We start from the raw sequence: 22,006 nt of genomic DNA, 5'->3' as shown, positions 1-22,006 counted from the left end.
AGTATGATACACATGTCTCTATGAATTAAAATTCCAAACAAACTTGGTTCTCTCCTTCTCTCATGTATTTCATGTATTTCCCAGATGGTGATGACTGACTGTAGTGGAGAACACAAAATTAAAGTTACAGAATAAATATTACTTACTTATGAACATTACTTGATGTCCTTTAGGACATCAAGAAAACTTGGAGTTTAAGAAAGCAGAATTAGTCAGAAATTAGAAGAGTCCAATCCACTGACAAATAACCTCAGTAGATAGAAGGTGGTAAACGAGTATTACCAAATAACACACTGAATGTAGAATGTGTGACCAAACTCAGACATAATTTCTTTGTAGATAAAGTGAGCGCCTTAATGTTTAATGGTTAGTGCCACAGAAGTTTATAGACCAAAGGACACACAACACTTTCTGAAATAAAGACCACTCTTTCATTGTGAGAAGTTAATCTGGACTTCAGTTTGCATATTATGGAGACCAGCCAAGGATTTCATAGCAGGAAAATTGCTTCAGGTATGCTAAGTTTAGACCATGTGTACCAATTGAGCAAGATGCTGTTTCAGAGGATCTGATGTTAGAGATGCCGGTGGGATTCCAGTAAAACATTAATTTCATGATATTTGTTATTTGTTGTTTTCTGATGCATGAGGGGCAAGATAAGCCACAAAAGATTTTAGAACAAGTTAATGTGATCTTGGTATGGGAAGAACATCATGTTCTAGGAGTTTAAGGGCACAAAAACCTCCTGGTATGTATAAGTATTTCAGGAAAACTTTCTTGGAGTTATCTCAGGCTGCAGGAGTTGAGGATGGGTGGAATTTTAATATTGTGTATGTATGTGTGTATGTTGGGGATTACGAGTTTGGATGTGACATTTGTCTATGATGGAGTACAAGATGGCAATTTCTGCTATTACTGGGGAGATCTCGGGCAAGGACTAGGGGAATGGACAAGAGGGACAAAGCTTTTGCTGAGATTTTAGTGATGAAAAATATTGTCTATTGAATTTAATTAATTGAACAAATACTTTCTTATCAGAAACTAATATTACCTATTCTGATTTCTTAAAGTTATGTTATATATATGGATATATCATAGTATATAAAACATACGTGTATATACATGTATACATACATATGTATAAATTTATCTTTAGTTGTTGGAGGATGGCTAGTTTTATATTCCATGTAGACTTCTCAAATGTTGGTTTTATTAGATAACTAATAGATAACTATAGGCATGCGCCAGTGGTGCACGCCTGTAATCTTAGCTAATCAGAGATCTGAGGATCGCAGTTCACAGCCAGCCCACACAAGGAAAGTCCTTGAGACTCATCTCCAATTAACTGCCAGAAAATCAGAAGTGGTGCTGTGGCTCAAGTGGTAGAGTGCTCACCTTGAGCTGAAGAGCTCAGGGACAGCACCCAGGCCTAGAGTTCAGTCCCCACAACTGACCAAAAAAAAAAAAAAATTAGATAACTGACATTAACATTTATCTTAGCCAAATAGGAAGACATAATGCATATATCTATCATTGAATTTCAAAACTGCATTCTGGAGTCTTTGATATGTATTGTATAAGCATTTTAATAGGATGAATGTAATTTAATGATCTAATTCTTGTCATGCTAAGGAACGTGACAGAAATTTTTAAATCCTTGACTTTTTCAACTCTGCTATATCTTACATTTGTTTTCTTTACTCAGTGGTTAATATGATTGACAAGACACATAATAATTAATTAAGCAGTACATGAGTAAGAATAATTTAAAGCTACATAAAACTTTTGTGATTTTTATTATTTTGTTATCTTTTCCTTATCTCACTGTCCATGTACTGAGGCTCTGAAATTGTTCCATTTTGAAGACAAAAATCACCAATTCTTTATTTGAGAGATTGTTTTAAAAACCAGGATTGAGATCATTTTCCTTTCTACCTCTAATGTTGCAAATTTGAGAACAATGGATAGACATTTACCACTTGGAAAACATTGTTCGTGGGCATCTTTAAGTGTTTGTAATTGTTCCTGTGGAACTTTCATATGATATAAATGGTATAAAAGTTAGAATTTTAATTATATGAAATCCCCTTGTCTACCTTAAATATAACACTGAAAATTTCTAACTTTTGTTGAGCAATTTAAGATATAAATACAGATTTTCATAAATTTTATTCTTCATTTTAAATGTTTGGAATGTCTGTAGTACTGTAAAGGCATACTTTTTTTCCCTCCAATTGGAGTTACTGTTATTTGAACTCAGGACCTGTGCTTGCTAGGCTTTAGCTGTACCACTTAAGCCATTCCTCCAGGCCTTTTTACTTCAGCTTATTTTTCAGACAGGATATCAAACTTTTTGCCCCGGCTAGCGAGGATTGTGAATCCTCCTTGCCTCTGCCTCCTGAGTAGCTGTAATTTCAGCCCTGGCTTATTCGTGGAGATGAAAGTCTTGCTAACTTTTTGCCTGGGTTGGCCTAGAAGCACTATCCACCCAGTCTCCACCTCCCTGAGTAACTGGGATGAAAGGCATGAGTCAGTGCCTGACCAAAGCATTTCTGTTAAACAACACTAACAGCAACCACAGATGACTGTTTTAAGACTCTTTTTTTTTTTTTTTTTTTTTTTGTCGGTCATGGGGTTTGAACTCTGGGCTTGGGCCATGTCCCTGTGTCTTCCGCTCAAGGGGTAGAGCGCTCTACCCCTTGAGCCACAGCGCCACTTGCCTGTTTTAAGAATAGACATGTTAAACTGGGTGCCACTGGCTCATGCCTGTGATCCTCGAGGCTGAGATCTAAAGATCTCAGTTTGAAGCCAGTCCAGCCAGAAAGTGCATGTGATTCTTATCTCCAGTTAACCAGTAAAAAGTTAGAGGTGGAGCTGTGGCTCAGGTGGTAGAGTGCTAGCCTTGAGAAAAAAAAAGCTCAGGGACTGCTCCCAGTCTCTGAGCTCAGGCCTGCGGACCATTACAAACAAAGAAACAAAACAAAATAAAAAACTAATAGACATGTTGACCATGTTTACAAGAATCATTGTTTAAGTTTTAGTCAGCAAAGGATGATTTTCTTCTTTTCTTTTGGTGCTAGGAATCAAACCTTGGGCTAGAACCCCTAGCTCCAGGGGGAAAGTGCATGGAATATTACTATGTCCTTTGAGTATTTTTAGATACTGAAAGAAGAAAAAGCTTTAGGGGGGCATTGTTGTGCTACCATATAGGGCAAAAGTCATCTGCTTTTTCTATTAGACATTTAGAAGGTTATGCTAGTTACATTGCTGTTTTTTTATTGTTATTATAAAGGTGTTATACAGAGGGGTTATGGTTTCATAAGTCAGGTAATGAGTACATTTCTTTTTGGACAATGTCACCTATCACCCCTTCCTTTGTTTTCTCCCAATTTTTCCCTCTCATCCCCACCCACAAGTTGAATAGTTTATTTTCAGCATAGTGTCTAGTGAGTACCATTGCTGCAATTGTTCACCCTTTGTCCATCCATTTCTTACACTTAATAAAAGTGTAGTATAAGAGCGTGGTATAGCTTTTATTAAAAGTGTTATTTCCATCTTTATTATTTTATTAGCATAATCCAATGAGACTCCCAATTGCAGCATGTGCTCTTATATTTACAAGGTTTATTCCTGTATTTAGCTACTTGATACTGGAATAATTCTGTACAAAGGAAAGGCTATGTTAATGAGATAAGTGATTGCTACATGGTGTCTTGACTTATTTCAGAGTTAGGGAGTAGGTAAAAGGTATACTTTCTGATGGGAAGTATCTTTGTTTCAAGAGATTTTTCCTTCCTTCCTTCTTTCCTCTTTCTTTCCTGTTTGTCTTTCTTCCTTTTTTTCTTTCTTTCTTTGATTTCTTTCCTTCCTTCCTTTGTTCTTTTCTTTTCAGCCTTCCTTCCTTCCTTCCTTCCTTCCTTCCTTTCTCTTTCTTTCTTTCTTTCCTTTCTTTCTTTCTTTCTTTCCTTCTTTCCTTTCCTTTCCTTTCCTTTTCCTTTTCCTTTTCCTTTTCCCTTTCCTTTCCTTTCCTTTCTTTTCTTTTTCTTCATCAGTCTCGGGGCTTAAACTTAGGGTGTGTGCACTGACACTTGGTTTTTAAGCTTAAGACTAGCACTCTACCACTGAGTCAAAGCTCCACTTCCCATTTTTGTTTGTTTGTTTTTCGGGGTAAATTGGAGATAAGAGTCTACATTCCTGCCAGAGCTGGATTGAAACTGAGATTCTCAGAGCTCAGCCTCCTGAGTAACTAGGATTATAGGTGTGAGCCACCAGCACCTGGCTGATTTGTTCCTTTTAAAGTAGTTTATATGTTCTTACTTTTATTATTATTATAATAACTATTAGTCATCTCCTGTTTACAGCAGAGAAATATAAAATTGACTATCAAGTGCTTAGTTACATTGAGAAAATTTTGTTTTCCATATTTGTACTGTTTGCCAATTTCATACAAACATGCCTATTCTGAAGGAAGCTATAGTTTATATAGTTTCTTTTTAGTCAGAGTTTTATCACAGTTAATATGAATACCATGTTTCAGTCTAGGACAATAGGTACATGTGTATCTGTATGGTGCATGTATTTTCAAGTATTTATGGAGTGCAAGAGTATAATAGTGGCTCTATATAGTAACAGTCATTGTGTAGTTTTTAACCTAAGTTTTCATTCCTGTTCAAATGAACTCTGTAAAATTATTATGGCACAAATACCAGTGTTTGTCTTTCACTCAATTTATCTGCACTTCATAAAAATGTTTAAATATTACTTCATCATCCTTAAATTTGCTTTGCAGTGTGTGGAGTCTATGAACTAATTCTTGAATATTTATGAAGTAATTCTGATTTTTGCAGGTGTTGCAGACCCTTAGGAATATATACCTTAATTTGGAACAGAGTTCTCTATTTTCTGTATGATTTTTTATTTTTTAAACTGTGTTAGAGTAAATCCATCAGTTTCCAATCCATTTAGATTGACATTAATTTTGCATCTTTTTATAGTAGTTTAGCTAGACATAAATGTCATACCACAACATCTTGATCAAAATACTAGGGGGAATTATTTTACAGATAATATATATGTATTGTACAGGTATTATGTATCACTTCTTTAAAAATTTTGTTTTGTGGAATGCTTGAGTAGGATTAGTAATTTCAGTTTATAAAGAAAAGAATCAGTAAGAATATTCTTAAATAGGTGATTTTAGGGACTGTTAACTTAGTAGAGGGATTACTTTACATTCATGAGGACTTGAGTTCTGTCTTTAGGAAAAAAACTTATTGTCTTTAGTAATACATGTATTATTGATTTTACCATCCTACAATGTGTCCTGATATTAAAGCACTGAGTGAAGATGTAGAATATACATATACAAATATAAACACATTTATATAAAACACAATTTTTTAATTTATTGATTTAAAAAAGTGACTTTCCTTCAAAGGTCCGTGGATACAGTAGGGAAGCTGTAATTTGATTATTCTTCAAAAACAATTGTCCTTATCAGGACAGAGAAAGATAATAATTTTACATTCCTCTGTACCTGGGCTGGGGAAAAAGTTATATAAAAGTTTTCCAGAACTTTAAAACAAAGAATAAGGGGACAATGTGTTGGTATATATCCTCAGTAAAATCATGATTTTCCAAAAAATAATCCTTTTTGAAAAAAAATCTTTTTTTTTTTAGCTGAGAGAAATTCAGAGTTTATTTGTATGGAAGTTGTTTGTTTCAAAAAAACAAACATGAAGCCAAGCCACTGGTGTAACTCACGCCTTTAAAACTAACTACTCAGGAGGCTGAGACCTGAAGGATCTTGGTTCAAAGCTAACCTTGGCAGAAAAATCCTTAACATTCCATTTGTGTGTGTGTGTGTGTGTGTGTGTGTGTGTGTGTGTGTGTGTGTGTGTGTGTGTGTTTGTGTGTGTGTGTGTGTGTGTGTGTGTGTGTGTGTGTGTGTGTGTGTGCGCGCGCGCGCGCGCGCGCGCGCCAGTCTTGGGGCTTAAACTCAGGGATGGGGTGCTGTCCCTAAACTTTTTCACTTAATGCTAGTGCACAATCATTTGAGCCACAGCTCCACTTCTGGCTCTTTGATGGTTAAGAGATAAAAATCTCTGATTTTCTTGCCCAGGCTAGTTTGGAAACAGGATTCTCAGATTTCAGCCTCCTGACTAGTTATGATTAAAGGCTAGGATTAAAGTCTTTGGTTCCTAGTCCTTTATTTGTTGTTGCTGTTGTTGTTTATACTAAGGATTAGACTCTCCAGGCAAGTCCTGTACTACTTGAGCTGTACCTCCAGCCCTTTTTGCTTCTGTTTTCCAGATAGTGCCTCTCACTTTTGCCTGGGGCAGGCTTGGATCTTGATCCTACTTCTGCTCTTTTGTAGCTGGGATTACAGGCTTATGCCTGGTGGGGTTGTTCTTTGTACCACCCTTTACTTTGATTCTTAATTTTAGCTACCAACAAAGATGCACTGCTTTATCCAACATGAATGAAAACAACTGATTATTGTTAGCGTTTTTCTTGTGTCAGCCCCAAGAGTTACATAAAATCACTTTTGAGAAAAGGAAGCAGAAGACTGGTTCTGAAACTGGAGAGTCATAGCTCTTGCATTACTTTATTCAGTAACTTGTTTTGGAACCACGAGTACGTACATATCATCTTAATCAATTATCAGTGTGTCCAGAATAACCGCTGTATGCAGAGTGATACACAGTGGAGACCCCATTCCTCGGGGAATTTATGGTCAGGATAGGAGCTTGGAAGTTAGGCTTTTGCCATGAGTAGAACAATGATGTTCTGGGATATAACCATGTAGATCCCTTGGTAAGAGATTCCCCCAGCATGGATAAAAGAGAGGTTAGAAATACCAACACTCCTTTTAGTCATTTACTTTTTTTTTTTTTTTAATCAAAGTTAATACTGTCATAGTGTTTCAGTATATTTAAAAGGTGTTAGAATTCAGAGCAAAAAATATTAGTGTATAGGTGTAATTACCTTCTCCTAATAAACTCAATGTAAAATTTCTTAGGACATATTTGATCTCTGATGTTTTTTTTTCCCCAAGTGGTTTTAAGGAGAAGTCTTGTTTGTATTCTGTTCCTCATTTTTAAGAACTCCCTTTTACATCACTCAATTTAGATGACCCCAAGAGCTCATAGTTCTGGGGCCATGCTAAGAAGTAAAGTCAGTACAAGTGAAGTTTTCAGTAGTATGAAACCTAAGCCACAGTGGAGGGAAGCTACTCTTGTTGAACATGGGATTGCCCCTGATTCTTTCATGCAGCGTGGAGTGGGAGTAAGGTTGAGGCCTGGGCTTCCAAGGCATGGCTTGAAAAGCACTTGCCTGCGTCTGTAAATACTCATGACTATTGTGAACTTAAAGACCTACACTAACCCATTACTCTTTTTAAGTATAAGGGTATATTGTCATTAAATATTTTCCCCTCCTTCTGTTAACTTTGATTTTCATACAGTAGTTTGCCTGCTTGGCTTATGTGATTCAGAAACTTTTACAGTAAGGAACAGCTATGTATAGTCACTAAAAATAAAATGTCTTAACACATAAGACCTGACACAAGGTGCAAAGGCATTAGGATGCCTCTCACGACAGACAGTTTTCAGTCATACAGTTGGCAAGCTTATTAATAATACAGCAAAGAAAGGAATATCCTATAAAGTGACACACAATCAAGGAATTGTGAGAGAAAATGATAGTGTGGTATACTACAAGATTGTAAATCACAATCTCTGATTCTGCTAAATATATTACTCACTGAAGATTGTATACTGTAGGATATATTTTTTGGCTTATTTATGCCACAGATCTTTTCTTTTATACTTTTCCAATCACAATTCCTGCTGTACTGTAATTTGTATTAACATTTTTTTTCTTTTAAAAGGCATGTTACTCTTACTAGAGGAAAACAAGAAAATATTATTAGAGTAAAACAATGGTTCACCCTGTGTTCAGGATTTTTCTAGGGAAAGTTTTTTGTCTTACACAGGATTAAAATGGCAACTTGAGAACAGAAAATTTTAGTATATTGTTCAGTATTGCATTTAAAAATACACTCAGCTGTTGTGTTATAATTGTATTGAAAAACCCTGCACAGTCATTCCCAATTGTCTTAGATCAGGCCTGGTGAACATTCATGGCCCTTTTGCTCTATAGGAAAATGATGCAGGCACTTTGGACACAGTGGGTGCTGTAGTTGTGGACCATGAAGGGAACGTTGCTGCTGCAGTCTCCAGTGGAGGATTAGCCTTGAAACATCCAGGGAGAGTGGGACAGGTAAGTAGTTGTAGATTTTAATTCTTTATTTTTGTTTTAACTGGTTGGGGAAGTTGTGTCATTGAATTGTGGATTTTTTTTTTTTTTTGGGTCCGGTCGTGGGGCCTGAACTCTGGGCCTGGGCGCTGTCCCTCAGCTCTTCAGCTCAAGGCTAGCGCTCTACCACTTGAGCCACAGCACCACTTCCAGCTTTTTTTCTTTTTGCTTATGTGGTGCTGAGGAATCGAACCCAGGGCCTAATGCATGCAAGGCAAGCGCTCTACCACTGAGCCACCTTCCCAGCCCCTGAATTGTGGATTTTTTTTTTTATTGTGAAAATACTGTACAGAGGAGTTACAATTACATAAGCAAGATAGTGAGTACATTTCTTATCAAGCATTGTAGCCTCCTCCTTTGTTTACCCTTCCCATCCCTTCCCAGCCTCCCTTCCTCCCCCCACCCAATCCCCCCCCCCACCAAAGTTGTAAAGTTTGTTTTCGACATGGCAACTTGTACTTAAAGTGTATGTTTATTTATTTATTTTTTTTGGTCGGTCGTGGAGCTTGAACTCTGGGCTTGGGTGCTGTCCCTGCGCTCTTCAGCTCCAGGCGAGCACTTTACCGCTTGAGCCACAGCACCACTTCCTGAATTGTGGATTTTTAAGTGAGCATTTATTTCAAAATTAAATATGAAGTTTTCTATGCTAGCTCACAGGTTTTAAGTTACTTACAGATTTTTTTTTCCATATGGGGGAAAAATGATTTTGTATGTGTGTATGTGGGGGTGGGGAGAGGGAGAAAGTGGAGCTAGGGTTTAAACTCAGGGCCTGCGTGCTGTCCTTGAGCTTTTTTGCTTAGGTCTATAGTTCTACTACTTGAACAACAGCTTCACTTTGACTTTTTGCTGGTTAATTATAGATAACAGTCACAAGGACCTTCCTGCCAAGGCTGGCTTTGAACTGAGATCTTCAGATCTCAGCCTCCTGAGTAGCTAGGATTACAGACATGAACCTGTAGTCAATGAAGGCTGCAAACCAATGCAGGCTAACACCATTATTATTTATCTAGTAAAAATAAACCAAATATGGTTTCAGAATTCTTTCTTAAATTAAAAATTTTATAGTGATAGGATTCTTAATGATCAACAAGTAATCCTAGTTTTACTATTTTCAACAAGCTAAAGACTAGACATTTAGTATTTTTTTGATTTCTAATTTTTTTTTTTTGGGGGTCCAGTGGTGGAGCCTGAACTCTGGTCCTGGGCACTGTCCCTCAGCTCTTCAGCTCAAGGCTACCGCTCTACCACTGGAGCCACAGTGCCACTTCTGGCTTTTTTTCTTTTTGTTTATGTGGTGCTGAGGAATCAAATCCAGGGCCTCAGGCATGCAAGGCAAGCGCTCTACCACTGAGCCACCTTCCCAGCCCCTGTAAATTTTTTTGTAAATATCTCTTTCTAGGACAAAGACGGCCTGTCAATATTACTGCTTTATTTATTTATTTATTTATTGTTGTAAAGATGATGTATAGAGGGGTTACAGTTACATAAATAAGGAAATGAGTATAATTCTTGCTGAACATTGTTTCTCCCTCCCTTGTTTTCTCCCACTTTCCCTTCTCCTTGACTCCCCTCCCCCGCAAGTTGTGAAGTTTATTTCCAGCATAGTGCTTGCGAGCGTCACTGCTGTACTGGTTCTCCCTTTGTCTTTATCTCACTATTTCTGTGATTCCCCTACCCATCCCTGACTCAGATAAACTTATATACAAGATAGAGGGTACCAAAATAAAAAAACAGACAACAGGAGGTAGACAAAAGGAAGAAAAAATAGATAATTGCATACAATACACTGAAATGACAAACAAAACAATAACCAAAACAAACGTGTTGTTAACATATCTTCTAGTTCATTTTGATTACCATCATTTTATAAGGTTATATGTGCACAGCTATTGAGCTATTGTGGTCCTCTGCTAGAATTATGCTTGCTTTTTAAGGAAGGAAAATGATTTTAGAGTTACACTTTCTATTTTCTCCATTCAAACAACAGTAACATTTAATACTCTATATCCTGCTCTGATGAAGTATTTTAGATGTTTTTTTTAGAATAACTAGGATTTCAGATCGTCAACACACTCAAGAATACCAGTGAGTGTCTAATTTATTTGAAATTGCTTATTACCTGTTCTCTTGAATATCATCTTCAATCTACCTTCCTCTCTCCAATATTTAGGTATGTGGCAAGAGTGCAGTAATACACATTTGATGCACTGTGTCCTGAGTATGTAGCAACTTGGCATACCTGTAGGTTTAATACATATTTGCTCAGTGAATAAATAATTTAATTGGACATTCTCACAGAGTCTTTTAAAGAAGCTACAAGTATTTTCTTGTTGAAAATAAACCCTCAGTATTTGGATCTTGCCATATACATGGTGTATAACTTGTAATGCTTTGTGTCATGGTCATTCGAATAAAAGTTGATATCTCAGTTGCTTTGGTCTTGGTAGTTAGCCAAGACTTGAAACATTGAATGATTCATGGAAGCCCCCAGTGATGTTCCCTGATTTGCCCTTTAGGTGGACAAGACAATTATAGTCTTGTATCAGGGAGAAGCCAAAAGGAAGAGTAACTAATTTTGTACTATTCTTTACCTCTTATATAGGAAATTCTTGAACTCATTGTAAAAGCCCGTTTTCTGGCCATGGTGTTTTTCCATATTATAAATCCCTGTGCATTTGTCAAGTCTGGAATAAGAAAATCAGGCTTGGTATATCAGATTTGGATGCTCAGGTGGAGAAGGAGAGGGAAAAGCCAGGAAAATTGCCTTCATTATATTGTTATTCTATGACTTTTTCACTGTTTGTTTGGTTAGCAAAATAGCAACAATAGTTTTGGACTGTGTTAGTAAGGTATAACATCTAACAGTCTTGAGGTTACTCTGCTACCACACACGGTGCTGTCCTGGAAAAAAGTACTTCAGTAAATTTATGTGTTGATTTGCTCCATTTATACAACTTGTAGAGCTGAAAAATCAGGAAAGGGTATGTGTGTGTATATATATTTATATGTATGTATATTATATATATATATACATATATATATATATACATATAAAGAAAGGGTATGGAGGAGAGACGTCAAAGTACTTACAAAAAAGTAGATTTGCTTACTTAGATCATATTACTGGGTAAAGAAGACATAATAAACCTGCAAGTATGAAAGATCTGTTGAGAGGTAGAGAGCAGTTTTTGTCAATGAGAAAAAAATAAAGCAAAATACAAAAGAAAAATTTCAAAGGCTAATTGCTTTTTAAAGTATACCAAATTGAGCTACTTTTCAATGTACTTTTAAAATGAACTATTTGAAATTTTTTTTTTTTTTTTTTTTTTTGGGGTCCGGTCGTGGGGTCTGAACTCTGGGCCTGGCACTGTCCCTTAGCTCTTCAGCTCAAGGCTAGTGCTCTACGGCTTAAGCCATAGCACCACTTCCGGCTTTTTTTTTTCCCCTGCTTATGTGGTGCTGAGGAATCGAACCCAGGGCCTCATGCATGCAAGGCAAGCGCTCTACCACTGAGCCACCTTCTCAGCCCCACTATTTGAAATTTTTAACATATTACCCTACTTTAGAAATGCAGTAGTAGTACAGATGGCTAAATGCTAATTTGAATTAGAATTTAATGGCTTTTTGGCTTATTATTACAAAATTTACAGCTAGTACACTAAAGGGGAATTACTGTGTTTTTTCCCCATTCAACCTTCATTCTACCGATATGAAAACATGCAGTTGACTTCATTGATTAGGTGTGTGAGCTGTAGATTCAGGATAACCTTTATTCTAATCCCATCTTCCTACTTACTATTCCCCTTACTTTGAATATTTACTTCACAAATGTAAAATGAGGACCCTAGCTACTTTACCAACCTATCAAAATAAAATGACACAATGTGTTTCACTACATGTCATAGTTAATAATCATAACATTTGGCCCTGTGGTTTATTAAGCATTTGCTGTATGCATCAGGAGCAATTAGTTAAGTGGTCCTATGACAGTACCCTAGATGGGTATTTTTATTATCCTCATTTTATAAAAAAGGAAACAATGGCCCAGAGAAAGTTTAAGAAATATCATTTGTGTAAGCTCCTTTTGCTACTGGATATTTCCTTTAATAAAATTTAACTGCCAAAAGAAAGAAGCTTCTAATATTATTTTAAAAGCCTGCTTAAAGTTGCTCTATTTTACCCAAAGATGTGGTTAAGAGAGACTAAGCTCCGATTCTTTGTTTTATCTTACTATGACTATCTTATCCTAACCAATTTCCGAAAGAAGACAAGTGTAGGTCATGAAATTAAAAGAGAATGTCATAAAGGAAGACAGAGTACACAAATGATAAGCATCAATGTTCTTCCTAGGAAGAGGACTTCCTCTGGCTTTATGATATTCGTGTGTGTGTGTGTGTGTGTGTGTGTGTGTGTGTGTGTGTGTGTGTGTGTGTGTGTGTGTGTGTGTGTGTGTTTTCTTGATCAAGGTTTTGTAGAGAATGGAGAAGATGATATACAGATGTCTGAGAGAGGCTCTTCCACTAAGATTGTAAGTTCTTTGACACTAGTTGACTTGACATCTGTCCCCAGAGTACTACTTAATGGCTGATCATCTAAGTCTGCCAGTTTTAGTGTTGAGTCACTTCTGAAGGGCTTTTAGTTTCTACCAGTACCAGCAGTATTAGGACACAAAACTAAGGTATATGTTACAGGATAGTCTTTTCTTTTTGGAAATACTGAAAATTAAACTCAAGGCCTAAACTTGCTAGTCAAGCTCTCTACTACTGGAGTCGTGTTTCCTCACGTTTTTAGTTTTTAGGGTTTTCAGATTGAGTCTTCGTTTTGCCTGGTCTGGCTTCCATCTTACCTTCCATCTTCTGCATAGCTAGTACCACAGGTGTGCACCATAATACGTGTGTGTGTGTGTGTGTGTGTGTGTGTGTGTGTGTGTCTTTCTTCCTCCCTCCCTCCCTCCTTCCTTCCTTCCTTGCTTGCTTCCTTCCTGCCTGCCTGCCTTCCTTCCTTCCTTCCTTCCTTCCTTCCTTCCTTCCTTCCTTCCTTCCTTCTTTCCTGCCTTTCCTGAGGCAGTAAGTCCTAAGGTCCTTGTGGTTCAAAGCCAGCCCAGGCAGGAACATCTGTGAAACTCTTATCTCCAATAAACCACCAGAAAACCGGAAGTGGCGCTATAGCTCAAGTGGTAGAGTGTTAGCCTTGAGCTGAAGAGCTGAGGGACAGCACTCAGGCCCAGAGTTCAAGCCCCATGATAGACAAAAAATAAATAGAGTATCATAGAAAGCTGAAATCTTATGTGGTTGCTGTTTCTAATCTTTGTAATATGTTCCTCTGCCCCACAGAATTTATGTAATATATTCCCAACTTAGTAATAATGTATTCTCCCGCCCTCAGAAGTGAACTCAAAATATCTTATGGGAATATCTTGGCTATGAATTCCATGTATTTATCAGTCAGACCGCATTTAGCCAACTTAGTAATAATGTATTCTCCTGCCCTCAGAAGTGAACTCCTCAAAAATATCTTATGGGAATATCTTGGCTATGAATTCCATGTATTTATCAGTCAGACCTCATTTAGCCATTTCTTTTCTTAACTTTTTTTTTATTATCTTAGGAGTAGTTGTACAAAGGAAATGCCATATAACAAAGCAGTTTATGAATACAATGTGACTCGATCAGTGTCATTCCTTTCATCATTCTCAACAGATTGAATTTAGTTTTTTTTTTCCCCCCAGTTTCTCATTTTTTTTTTTTTTGGATCCAGTCCTGGGGCCTGAACTCTGGGCCTGGGCGCTGTCCCTCAGCTCTTCAGTTCAAGGCTAGCGCTCTACCACTTGAGCCACAGCACCACTTCGGCTTTTTTTCTTTTTGCTTATGTGGTGCTGAGGAATCGAACCCAGGGCCTCATGCATGCAAGGATAGCGCTGTACCACTGAGTCACCTTCCCAGCCCCCCAGTTTCTCATTTTTATTAACCAAGTGGTAATGAAGTCTTGCTTATGCCTTTCCATGTTTCTCTATGACACTTAGGCAAGGATTTTTCAAACTGCTTCTAATTTTGGAGTGGTGAAGTTACTAGTTAGGATTCCCTTCTCTCCAAGACAAGAAGTTTTGATTGGAAACAAATAGGCATGATGGTCATAATCTTTTATATTAGCCATAGTAGCTTATTGTGATCTTAGTGGTTTCAGACACACAAGTATATTCCACCACTTAATAAAATGATTAGCTTGAAGAGACCTTTTTTTCCTCCTTCTCATCCGATAGACTCTAGCATGGTGGCAAATATATACTGGGCCCATAGGTACAGAGTGTTGGCTCTTCCTGTTGTATTTGGCTAAGTGAGGCAATGAAAAGATCTCCTGAAGCGAGGTTTTCTAGAGGTGATTAGGAGCACTGCCTGCATCCTAGTCCTCCCAGTCCTCTGCCAGCACTGAATGAGAATCTTAGGAAACAGGGTTCTTACTAGAAAGTTTCCTAAGAAATTCAACACACATCTAGTTAGAGAACCACTATTTTAAGGCTAGCATGTTGATTTCAAGTGCCAGAAGAATCACCAACAGAGACATTACAAAAAAGAAGAGGTTTTTCAAGGAAAGAAAAAAAAACAAACTACTGCTGATAGACTAAAAAAAACTTAGTTGAATGGTTGAAAATATTTATTTACTTATTTATTTAAACTAATTTTCTATTTTCTTTAATTGTGATATTTATGAGGTATAGTGTAATGTTTTGATTTGTATATACTATGGGATTACCAGAGACTGAAAAGAACAGAGGGAGGGAGATTTTGGATGGTTGCACAGTGAACAATGTTACAGCTAGGAAGAATAAGTTAGATGTCCTATGACATAGCAGAGTAAATATTGTTTATCTCAAAGTAGAAGAAAACAATGTCAAGAGTGTTGAAACCATTGTTTGAGTAGTTCTTACACAACTTCTGACATTATCATCTTGCTATACATCATTAGTAAATCGGGCTTTACTAAATGGATATGACATTTGTCTTCTATTGAAAGTTGAGAACTTTTTCCTGAGAATATTTAGATCATAATTACATCTACTATTTCTGCAATAGTATACATACCTATATTCTTTTTCTTAGGCTGCTCTTTATGGATGTGGCTGCTGGGCTGAAAATACTGGAGCTCATAATCCCTACTCCACAGCTGTGAGTACCTCAGGTATTTGCTGCTTTCATAACCATTTTTTTATAACTACAAATCTGCCAGCCATTTAATGATTAAAAGCAACATTTTAGGGGAATACAAAGCATAGACCAATCATTGGATATTCAAGAACATTGATGCATATAAAAAATCTTTAGAATTAGAGTTTTAAGGATTGTTTAGTACCATAGTGTAAATACAGATATTTTCAGTCCATCCCTAGAGTTAACCATGCTTAATTTCCTTTTGTATATGTATATTTTTCTCAAATGACCTGTGATAGTGTCAAACTTAGATCACAAGAGCTATAAAAGCTTCAAAATTAGCAGATAATCTTTTGGGTAAAATGTTGACAAAAGTTTATGGTATATTTCAAAATGTATAGTTATGATTTCAACTCCTGGAATTGAACTTTTAGTGAAATATAAATCTTCTTTTTGAATCTATATTAGAAAAGTGATTATCATTTAGAGAAAGAGTGAAAGTGGATGTTTGTGTATGTGAAAGAGAGAGAATGAGAGCATGGGGAGACTGACAGAATGATCATTTATTTCCAGATTTTTATAATGCATGTACCTAATATGCTTGAAGTCTTTTCTCTTTCTTTGTTTTGGGTCTGGTTGTGGGGCCTGAACTCTGGACCTGGGCATTGTCCCTCAGCTCTTCAGCTCAAGGCGAGTGCTTTACCACTTGAGCCATAGCACCACTTCCGACCTTTTTTTTTTTCTTTCTGCTTATGTGGTGCTGAGGAATCGAACCCAGGGCCTCATGCATGCAAGGCAAGTGCTCTACCACTGAGCCACCTTCCCAGCCCTCTTTTCTCTTTCTTTGTGTTGTGATACTGTTATCCAGCAAGTTACAGTTTTATTCCTTTTTCCCTAATATCTTCAAGATTTATTAGAAGAATGCACATATCTATCTGTCTGTCTGTCTGTCTGTCTGTCTGTCTGTCTATCTTATCTATCTGTCTGTCTATCCATCTATTTATCTGTCTGTCTGTCTATCTGCCTTCTTCTTACTCTCTTTAATTTTTTACCATATTGATTTCTTCTCCAAGATAATAAATCATCCATTCCAGCAAGCTACTTCTGCTTACTGATTCTGTGATCGTTTATGGAGGTGTTGCCTATAGGATATTGCATCTTTGCCTTCTATATATACTCCACTTCCTGTGTCCTCTTATTGATTACAATCTCAGGTTTGCGCCTCTGATAGATTCTCTTCATCTCCTTGTATGCTTTCTCTTGGTGATTTAGTGTTTTCATGATTTAACTACTCTCTCTTGGGGTATCAGCTACATCTGTGTTTACTCTGGACTTTTCTCCTGAAGTACATGCAAATCTCTTCTGATTTCTTGGACTTGCCCTTATAGGCATTAAATACACAGTCAGCTTCTTCATTTCTATACGCTGTGTCACCTTTCCTGGTGCTTTCCAGGCTCTTTTATTGCCCCTTACTTTCCTATTCTTTGTTTGAAATCTTGGCGCCATTGTCATAGTTGTTGCTTCTTTCTAGTTCTACTCACCCTGTCCTATTATTTCAGACCTGTGTTTCCTTGTATGCCTATGGTGGCTGCTGTCTGACCCAGCTCCTTTTCTTACTTGAGTGTAGAAATATGATTTTGAGCCACTGGCCTTTGAGATGAAATGTAAACATGAATTAATGTGCAGTTGAAACCATTATAATATCGCTGACAAGACAGTGTCTTTTAATTTTTTATAAAGGTAAACAAAATCTAGTAAAGGGTTAAATTTTAATTTAATATTGATGGCACATAAGAATCTTGGTATATAATGTTTCTGAATTAGCCTGTGCACACAATAGTCCTCTGTCTATGGAAAATTGTAGTACACAAACAAAGTGAACTCTCAAACTGGTAATTTTTTGATATTGTGGTAGTATTGGTGGTACTTAGGGCTTGCTACCATTGCTCACCCCCTTTCTCCTAAGAATCTTAAGATGCTATTATGTTTTATGTTTATGTTAATGTGTTTGTATTCTATTTGAAACTGAACCTACTAGACATGTCATCCTAAAAAAGAAATTCAGTCTCCTTGGCATTGTCTATTCCTAGCCCAACACAGTTTGATGATACAAAAATTGGACTAACAATGTATTTCATGACTTTTATTCTATTGAGTAGAATGTAGTGGGCTAGTAAAGCAAAAATTGTGGAATTAAAGCTTTTTTCCTCTTCTTGTTAGATATTTAGTCTTTTGCCCCACCTGTGTCATTTATCTCAAGTTCATCCCATTGAGTAGCCTTTGAACTTGGATAATCAACTTGTCATGTTGCAGCTGTCCCCTGTTAAAGGATGAACCACCATGACCTGAGGAAGATAAAGGTCTTTGGTTCCTTTCATGTATGTAGGATTTGTGTGTGTGTTCCACTCTTGTTTCTTTTGGCGCTGACAATAGAAACACATGCTGAGTTGGGTGACCAAGTCATAAGAAAGGTGGAACAAAGGATTTTGCAATTGTTTCTCCAAAATAAAGAAGATTTGTGCCTTTGGCTATTGCAGAAAATCCAGAGACCTGGCCTGCATTTTGGGTTTATATATCTTGGAAGGTGATAATTGAAAAGCAGAGAGAAGATGGTTAGTTATGGTCAGGATAGGGCTTTCCCAAGGCCAGACGGGCGATTTGGTCTTTAGCCTAAGGGATAAACTCCAGCATCTTGTTCTCATCACTGAATGAGAAGAAATGAGTGAGGGGTGGAGTAGCAGGAGCCGATCTTGTAAACTCTTGACAAAATGTTCTGGCATCATGGGAATTTGCCTAGCTAGATAGGGAGCAGAATAAACACCTTGTTGCTTACTCAGACTCATTAGCTATGGGACCTGGGCAGGTGGACATTTGTACAAAAAGAATACTACCTACTAGCATCCATCATTGCCATGCAAATGCAAAGAGTTGATAGATGGTAGACACTTCGTATAGTTGTTGGCCCAGTATAGAGGCTTCATACTTTGTGTGTCCTATTGAATCTAAGCCACTTTTATAGAATATACTTTTTGAAAATAATACTAATGAAAAGGAAGGCTCTGATATACAATGGAATTCTATGCCACCATCAGAAAGAATGACATTGCCCCATTTGTTAGGAAGTGGAAAGACTTGGAAAAAATTGTATTAAGTGAAGTAAGCCAGGCCCAAAGAAACATAGGTCCCATGGTTTCCCTTATTTGCAATAACTAGTATATGTCTGAGTCAAGCAGAAAAGGTCAGATAAGTTGATGTTAGGGGAATGAACCCCAAGATAAGTATTCAAATGTTTTTTTTTTCTTTCATGCAATTGTTTCTAACATTTATAAAATGATTTCTATGTTGCTTTGTATATCCCTCCCTCACGGTATAACCCCTGCTTTCACTGTATTTGATGTTGGTGTAATTTGTGGAGGGGAAGGGAAAAAACAAATTGTTTAAATAGGGATACAGGGGACCCATTGCAAGGAGATGTATAAGTCGTTATATCAAAAAATGAACTTTACCACTTTGGCTGGGGGTGGGGGAGGGAAGATCATGTGGGGGGATGTAGGGGGAGTATGGGAAGGGATGGGAAGGGGAAACAAAGAGGAGGCAACAATGCTTGCTAAGAAATGTACTCGTTATCTTGCCCATGTAATTGTAACTCCTGTGTACAGTATTTTCACAATAAAAAAAAAAAACAAGAAAAGGAAGGCTCTGTCTAATGAAGTATGTTGTGCTGTTTTCTCATTACTTAACACATGGTTGTTATTTTACAAGAACCTGTAGAAGTGGGGATGTTGTTCTAGTGAGAAGTAGTTGTTTCACTAATAATGAGATCAGACCTTATTGCTGCTTCCATGCCTTCTTTTATGTGAAATCACTTTTCATTTGAATTCTGTATCATATTGCAACCCTTTAAACACATTCTTTTTTTGGGTCCGGTCGTGGGGCCTGAATTCTGGACCTGGGCGCTGTCTCTCAGCTCTTCAGCTCAAGGCTAGTGCTCTACCACTTGAGCCACAGCGCCATTTCCTGCTTTTTTCTTTTTGCTTATGTGGTGCTGAGGAATCGAACCCAGGGCCTCATGCATAAAGCAGTCTACCACTGAGCCACCTTCCCAGCCCCCCTTTAAACACATTCTAAATAGCTGTAAACTCAACACGTGTAGTTCTGTCATTCATATAACTGAAGAGGACAACAAATCTGAATAGCTTGCATCTAGAGACAATGGTACTTTATTGCCACCATAGCTTATAGGATTGCATAGGAGGACATCATCATACTAGTATACATTCTGATTTCAGAAACTTTTTAAATATGACAAAAATATGTTTTAGAATTGGTTAAACTGGAAGATGGTTTTATTCGAAGCTTCTTTTTAAAAATAAATAATTTCTTTTGGGTCCTCTTACAGCAATCTCTTGGGAAAAGAAAGGCTGAGATGGGGCTGGGAAGGTGGCTCGATGGTAGAGCGCTTGCCTTGCATGCCTGAGGCCCTGGGTTTGATTCCTCAGCACCACATAAACAAAAAGAAAAAAAGCCAGAAGTGGCGCTGTGGCTCAAGTGGTAGAGCGGTAGCCTTGAGCTGAAGAGCTGATGGACAGTGCCCAGGCCCAGAGTTCAGGCCCCATGACCAGACCCACCCCCCAAAAAAAAGAAAAAAAGAAAGGCTGGGATGTCTTGTGAGTGCCTGGTAAAGAGCTTTGCAGATGGAAGAGCATCATATGTAAATGACACTTAAGAACTATATACATGGCTTCAGCCTCTTCTAAAAGGATGTTTACTTTTTGCAAAAGGTTATTCACCATGGAGTTTCTTTATATAGCATTGTAAATATGATTCAATTTGCCAATCACACACAATTTTTTAGTAACACATGAGATGTGAAATGTAAGATACATTTTGTGATCTGTCTCTAGCTATGGAAAGGAGGAACAGATGAAGGATTAGAAGGTCAGAAAGAGAAAAAAAAGCAGAAGATTCAGTTTATGCTCTGCTTGACTTTAATGTTGGTCTTCTGTGACTTGTCTGTGCTGTTTTTCTTTTCCTCTTAAAGAGAAACACTGGGTCCAGAAGGCAGTGATAACAACTAGATATTAGGAGATGTAGAATCTTCCCAAAGGAATCTGGAGGGAAGAAATGTCTGCTACTTGGTTTCTAGTTGAAGCTCAGCACTTGCTGATTTTCTAGGTTGTTTGCTTTTCTAGGTCTTAGCTCTGGGCAGGACTAGAAACGAGAGCTGTGTGGAGAATTGTGGCAATGATTTGCCTGGAATAACTTTGAAAGTGAATGAGATTTTAAGAGATGGAAAAGTTAGACTGAGTGTGGTAGGTTATTTCTGTAATCTTAACCATTTGGGAGTCTATATCCTATCCTCCAATAGAAGGAGGCAAAGAGTTAGTAAGACCCTGTCTCAAAAAACAAGCCTAGTTGTGGTGGTTTATGTCTGTGGTCCCCAGCTACTAGGAAGTAAATGTTGGAGAATTATGGTCTAAGTGCCTTGGACAAAAAAGCACAAGATCCTATTTAGAGAATAAATGAAAGCAAAAAGGGATAGGGGTGTGGCTCAAGTGGTAAAGCAGTAGAGGGCTGGCCTAACAAGTATGAGGTTCTGAGTTCAAGCCCTAGTACCACCAAAAAAACAAACAAACAAAAAAACCCCAAAACCCTGAAATAGTCTTATGGCCTACTAGGAAACTGCTGCTGAGATGGATACAAGTTCCACAGGGCTTCTGCTCTTCAAGGGTTGGGGAGAGTCAGGCAAAAAATTCATATTGCTGCCGCTGCTGCCGCCACTGCTGCTAGCTACCGCCTCCTCTTCCTCATCCCCCTCCTTTTCAGTACAGTAATTTCCCCCTCATTTGTATTGCATTTATAACAGACATATCTGGTGAATTAAAGCCCACTTATGCTTAGAACTCTGTTCAATCATTTTAGTCTTCCTTCTAGCTTTCCATTTCCCTTCCTTCTAGAATGAAGCTAGTCTCTTTCTCCCCTGCTTCTAAAAGATCCATGGTCTCTAGATTGTTGCTGTAGCCTCCTAGTCACTTGCTTATTTTTGCGTTTACTAATTTCAGTTCTCAAAATTGACGTTTAACCTTACTCAAGTCATGTGTTTGCTACTTTGAATTGTCCACTTGCTTCCCATATAATTCAAGGGATGAGCCAAGTTTTTAAGAAGAGTATATAAGGCTTTATTTTAAATATGTCCCACCTTCCTCTCAAGTTGGTCCTTTTGCATATCTTCCCTTGGCCACTCAGTTTCAGCTACCTTGGCTGTCTTGCTATGTACTTTAAGCACACCATGAATATTTCCATTTTAGGACCTTTGCTTGAGTTGTTTCCTGTCCCTCAGATCTCCATCCTTAGGAATTCAACCCTCAGCTATCAGTTCTTTGTTCACTTGGCTTGTCTTCTTATGGAGAGGAGATCATGGAGATCTTCCTTGACTAAAATATATAATTATCTAATTCTTCTTATCCTCGCTCCATATTTTGTTTCCATAGTGTATCCTTTAACAGTCTCTCTCTCTCTCTGTCTCTGTCTCTCTCTGAGAC

At 37.6% G+C, this 22,006-nt stretch overlaps 1 protein-coding gene across 3 annotated transcripts in view; it reads left to right on the top strand.

The window, feature by feature from the left end:
- Tasp1 (taspase 1) overlaps positions 1 to 22,006 on the top strand; it is a 214,576-nt gene that overhangs the window by 84,387 nt on the left and 108,183 nt on the right. For 2 of the 3 annotated variants that reach the window (XM_042666493.1, XM_042666495.1), the window contains 2 exons: positions 8,164 to 8,283; positions 15,417 to 15,495. In XM_042666493.1, coding sequence (XP_042522427.1) covers positions 8,164 to 8,283; positions 15,417 to 15,495 — 199 coding nt within the window. The remainder of the gene's footprint in view (positions 1 to 8,163; positions 8,284 to 15,416; positions 15,496 to 22,006) is intronic. The other variant, XM_042666496.1, reaches the window with a different exon arrangement.

The sequence above is a fragment of the Dipodomys spectabilis genome, unplaced genomic scaffold (genome assembly GCF_019054845.1).
Source record: "Dipodomys spectabilis isolate Male_0828 unplaced genomic scaffold, ASM1905484v1 ptg000365l, whole genome shotgun sequence".
NCBI lineage: Eukaryota > Metazoa > Chordata > Mammalia > Rodentia > Heteromyidae > Dipodomys > Dipodomys spectabilis.
Note: the sequence above shows the minus strand (reverse complement) of the source record. Positions and strands in the feature narration are given on the sequence as shown.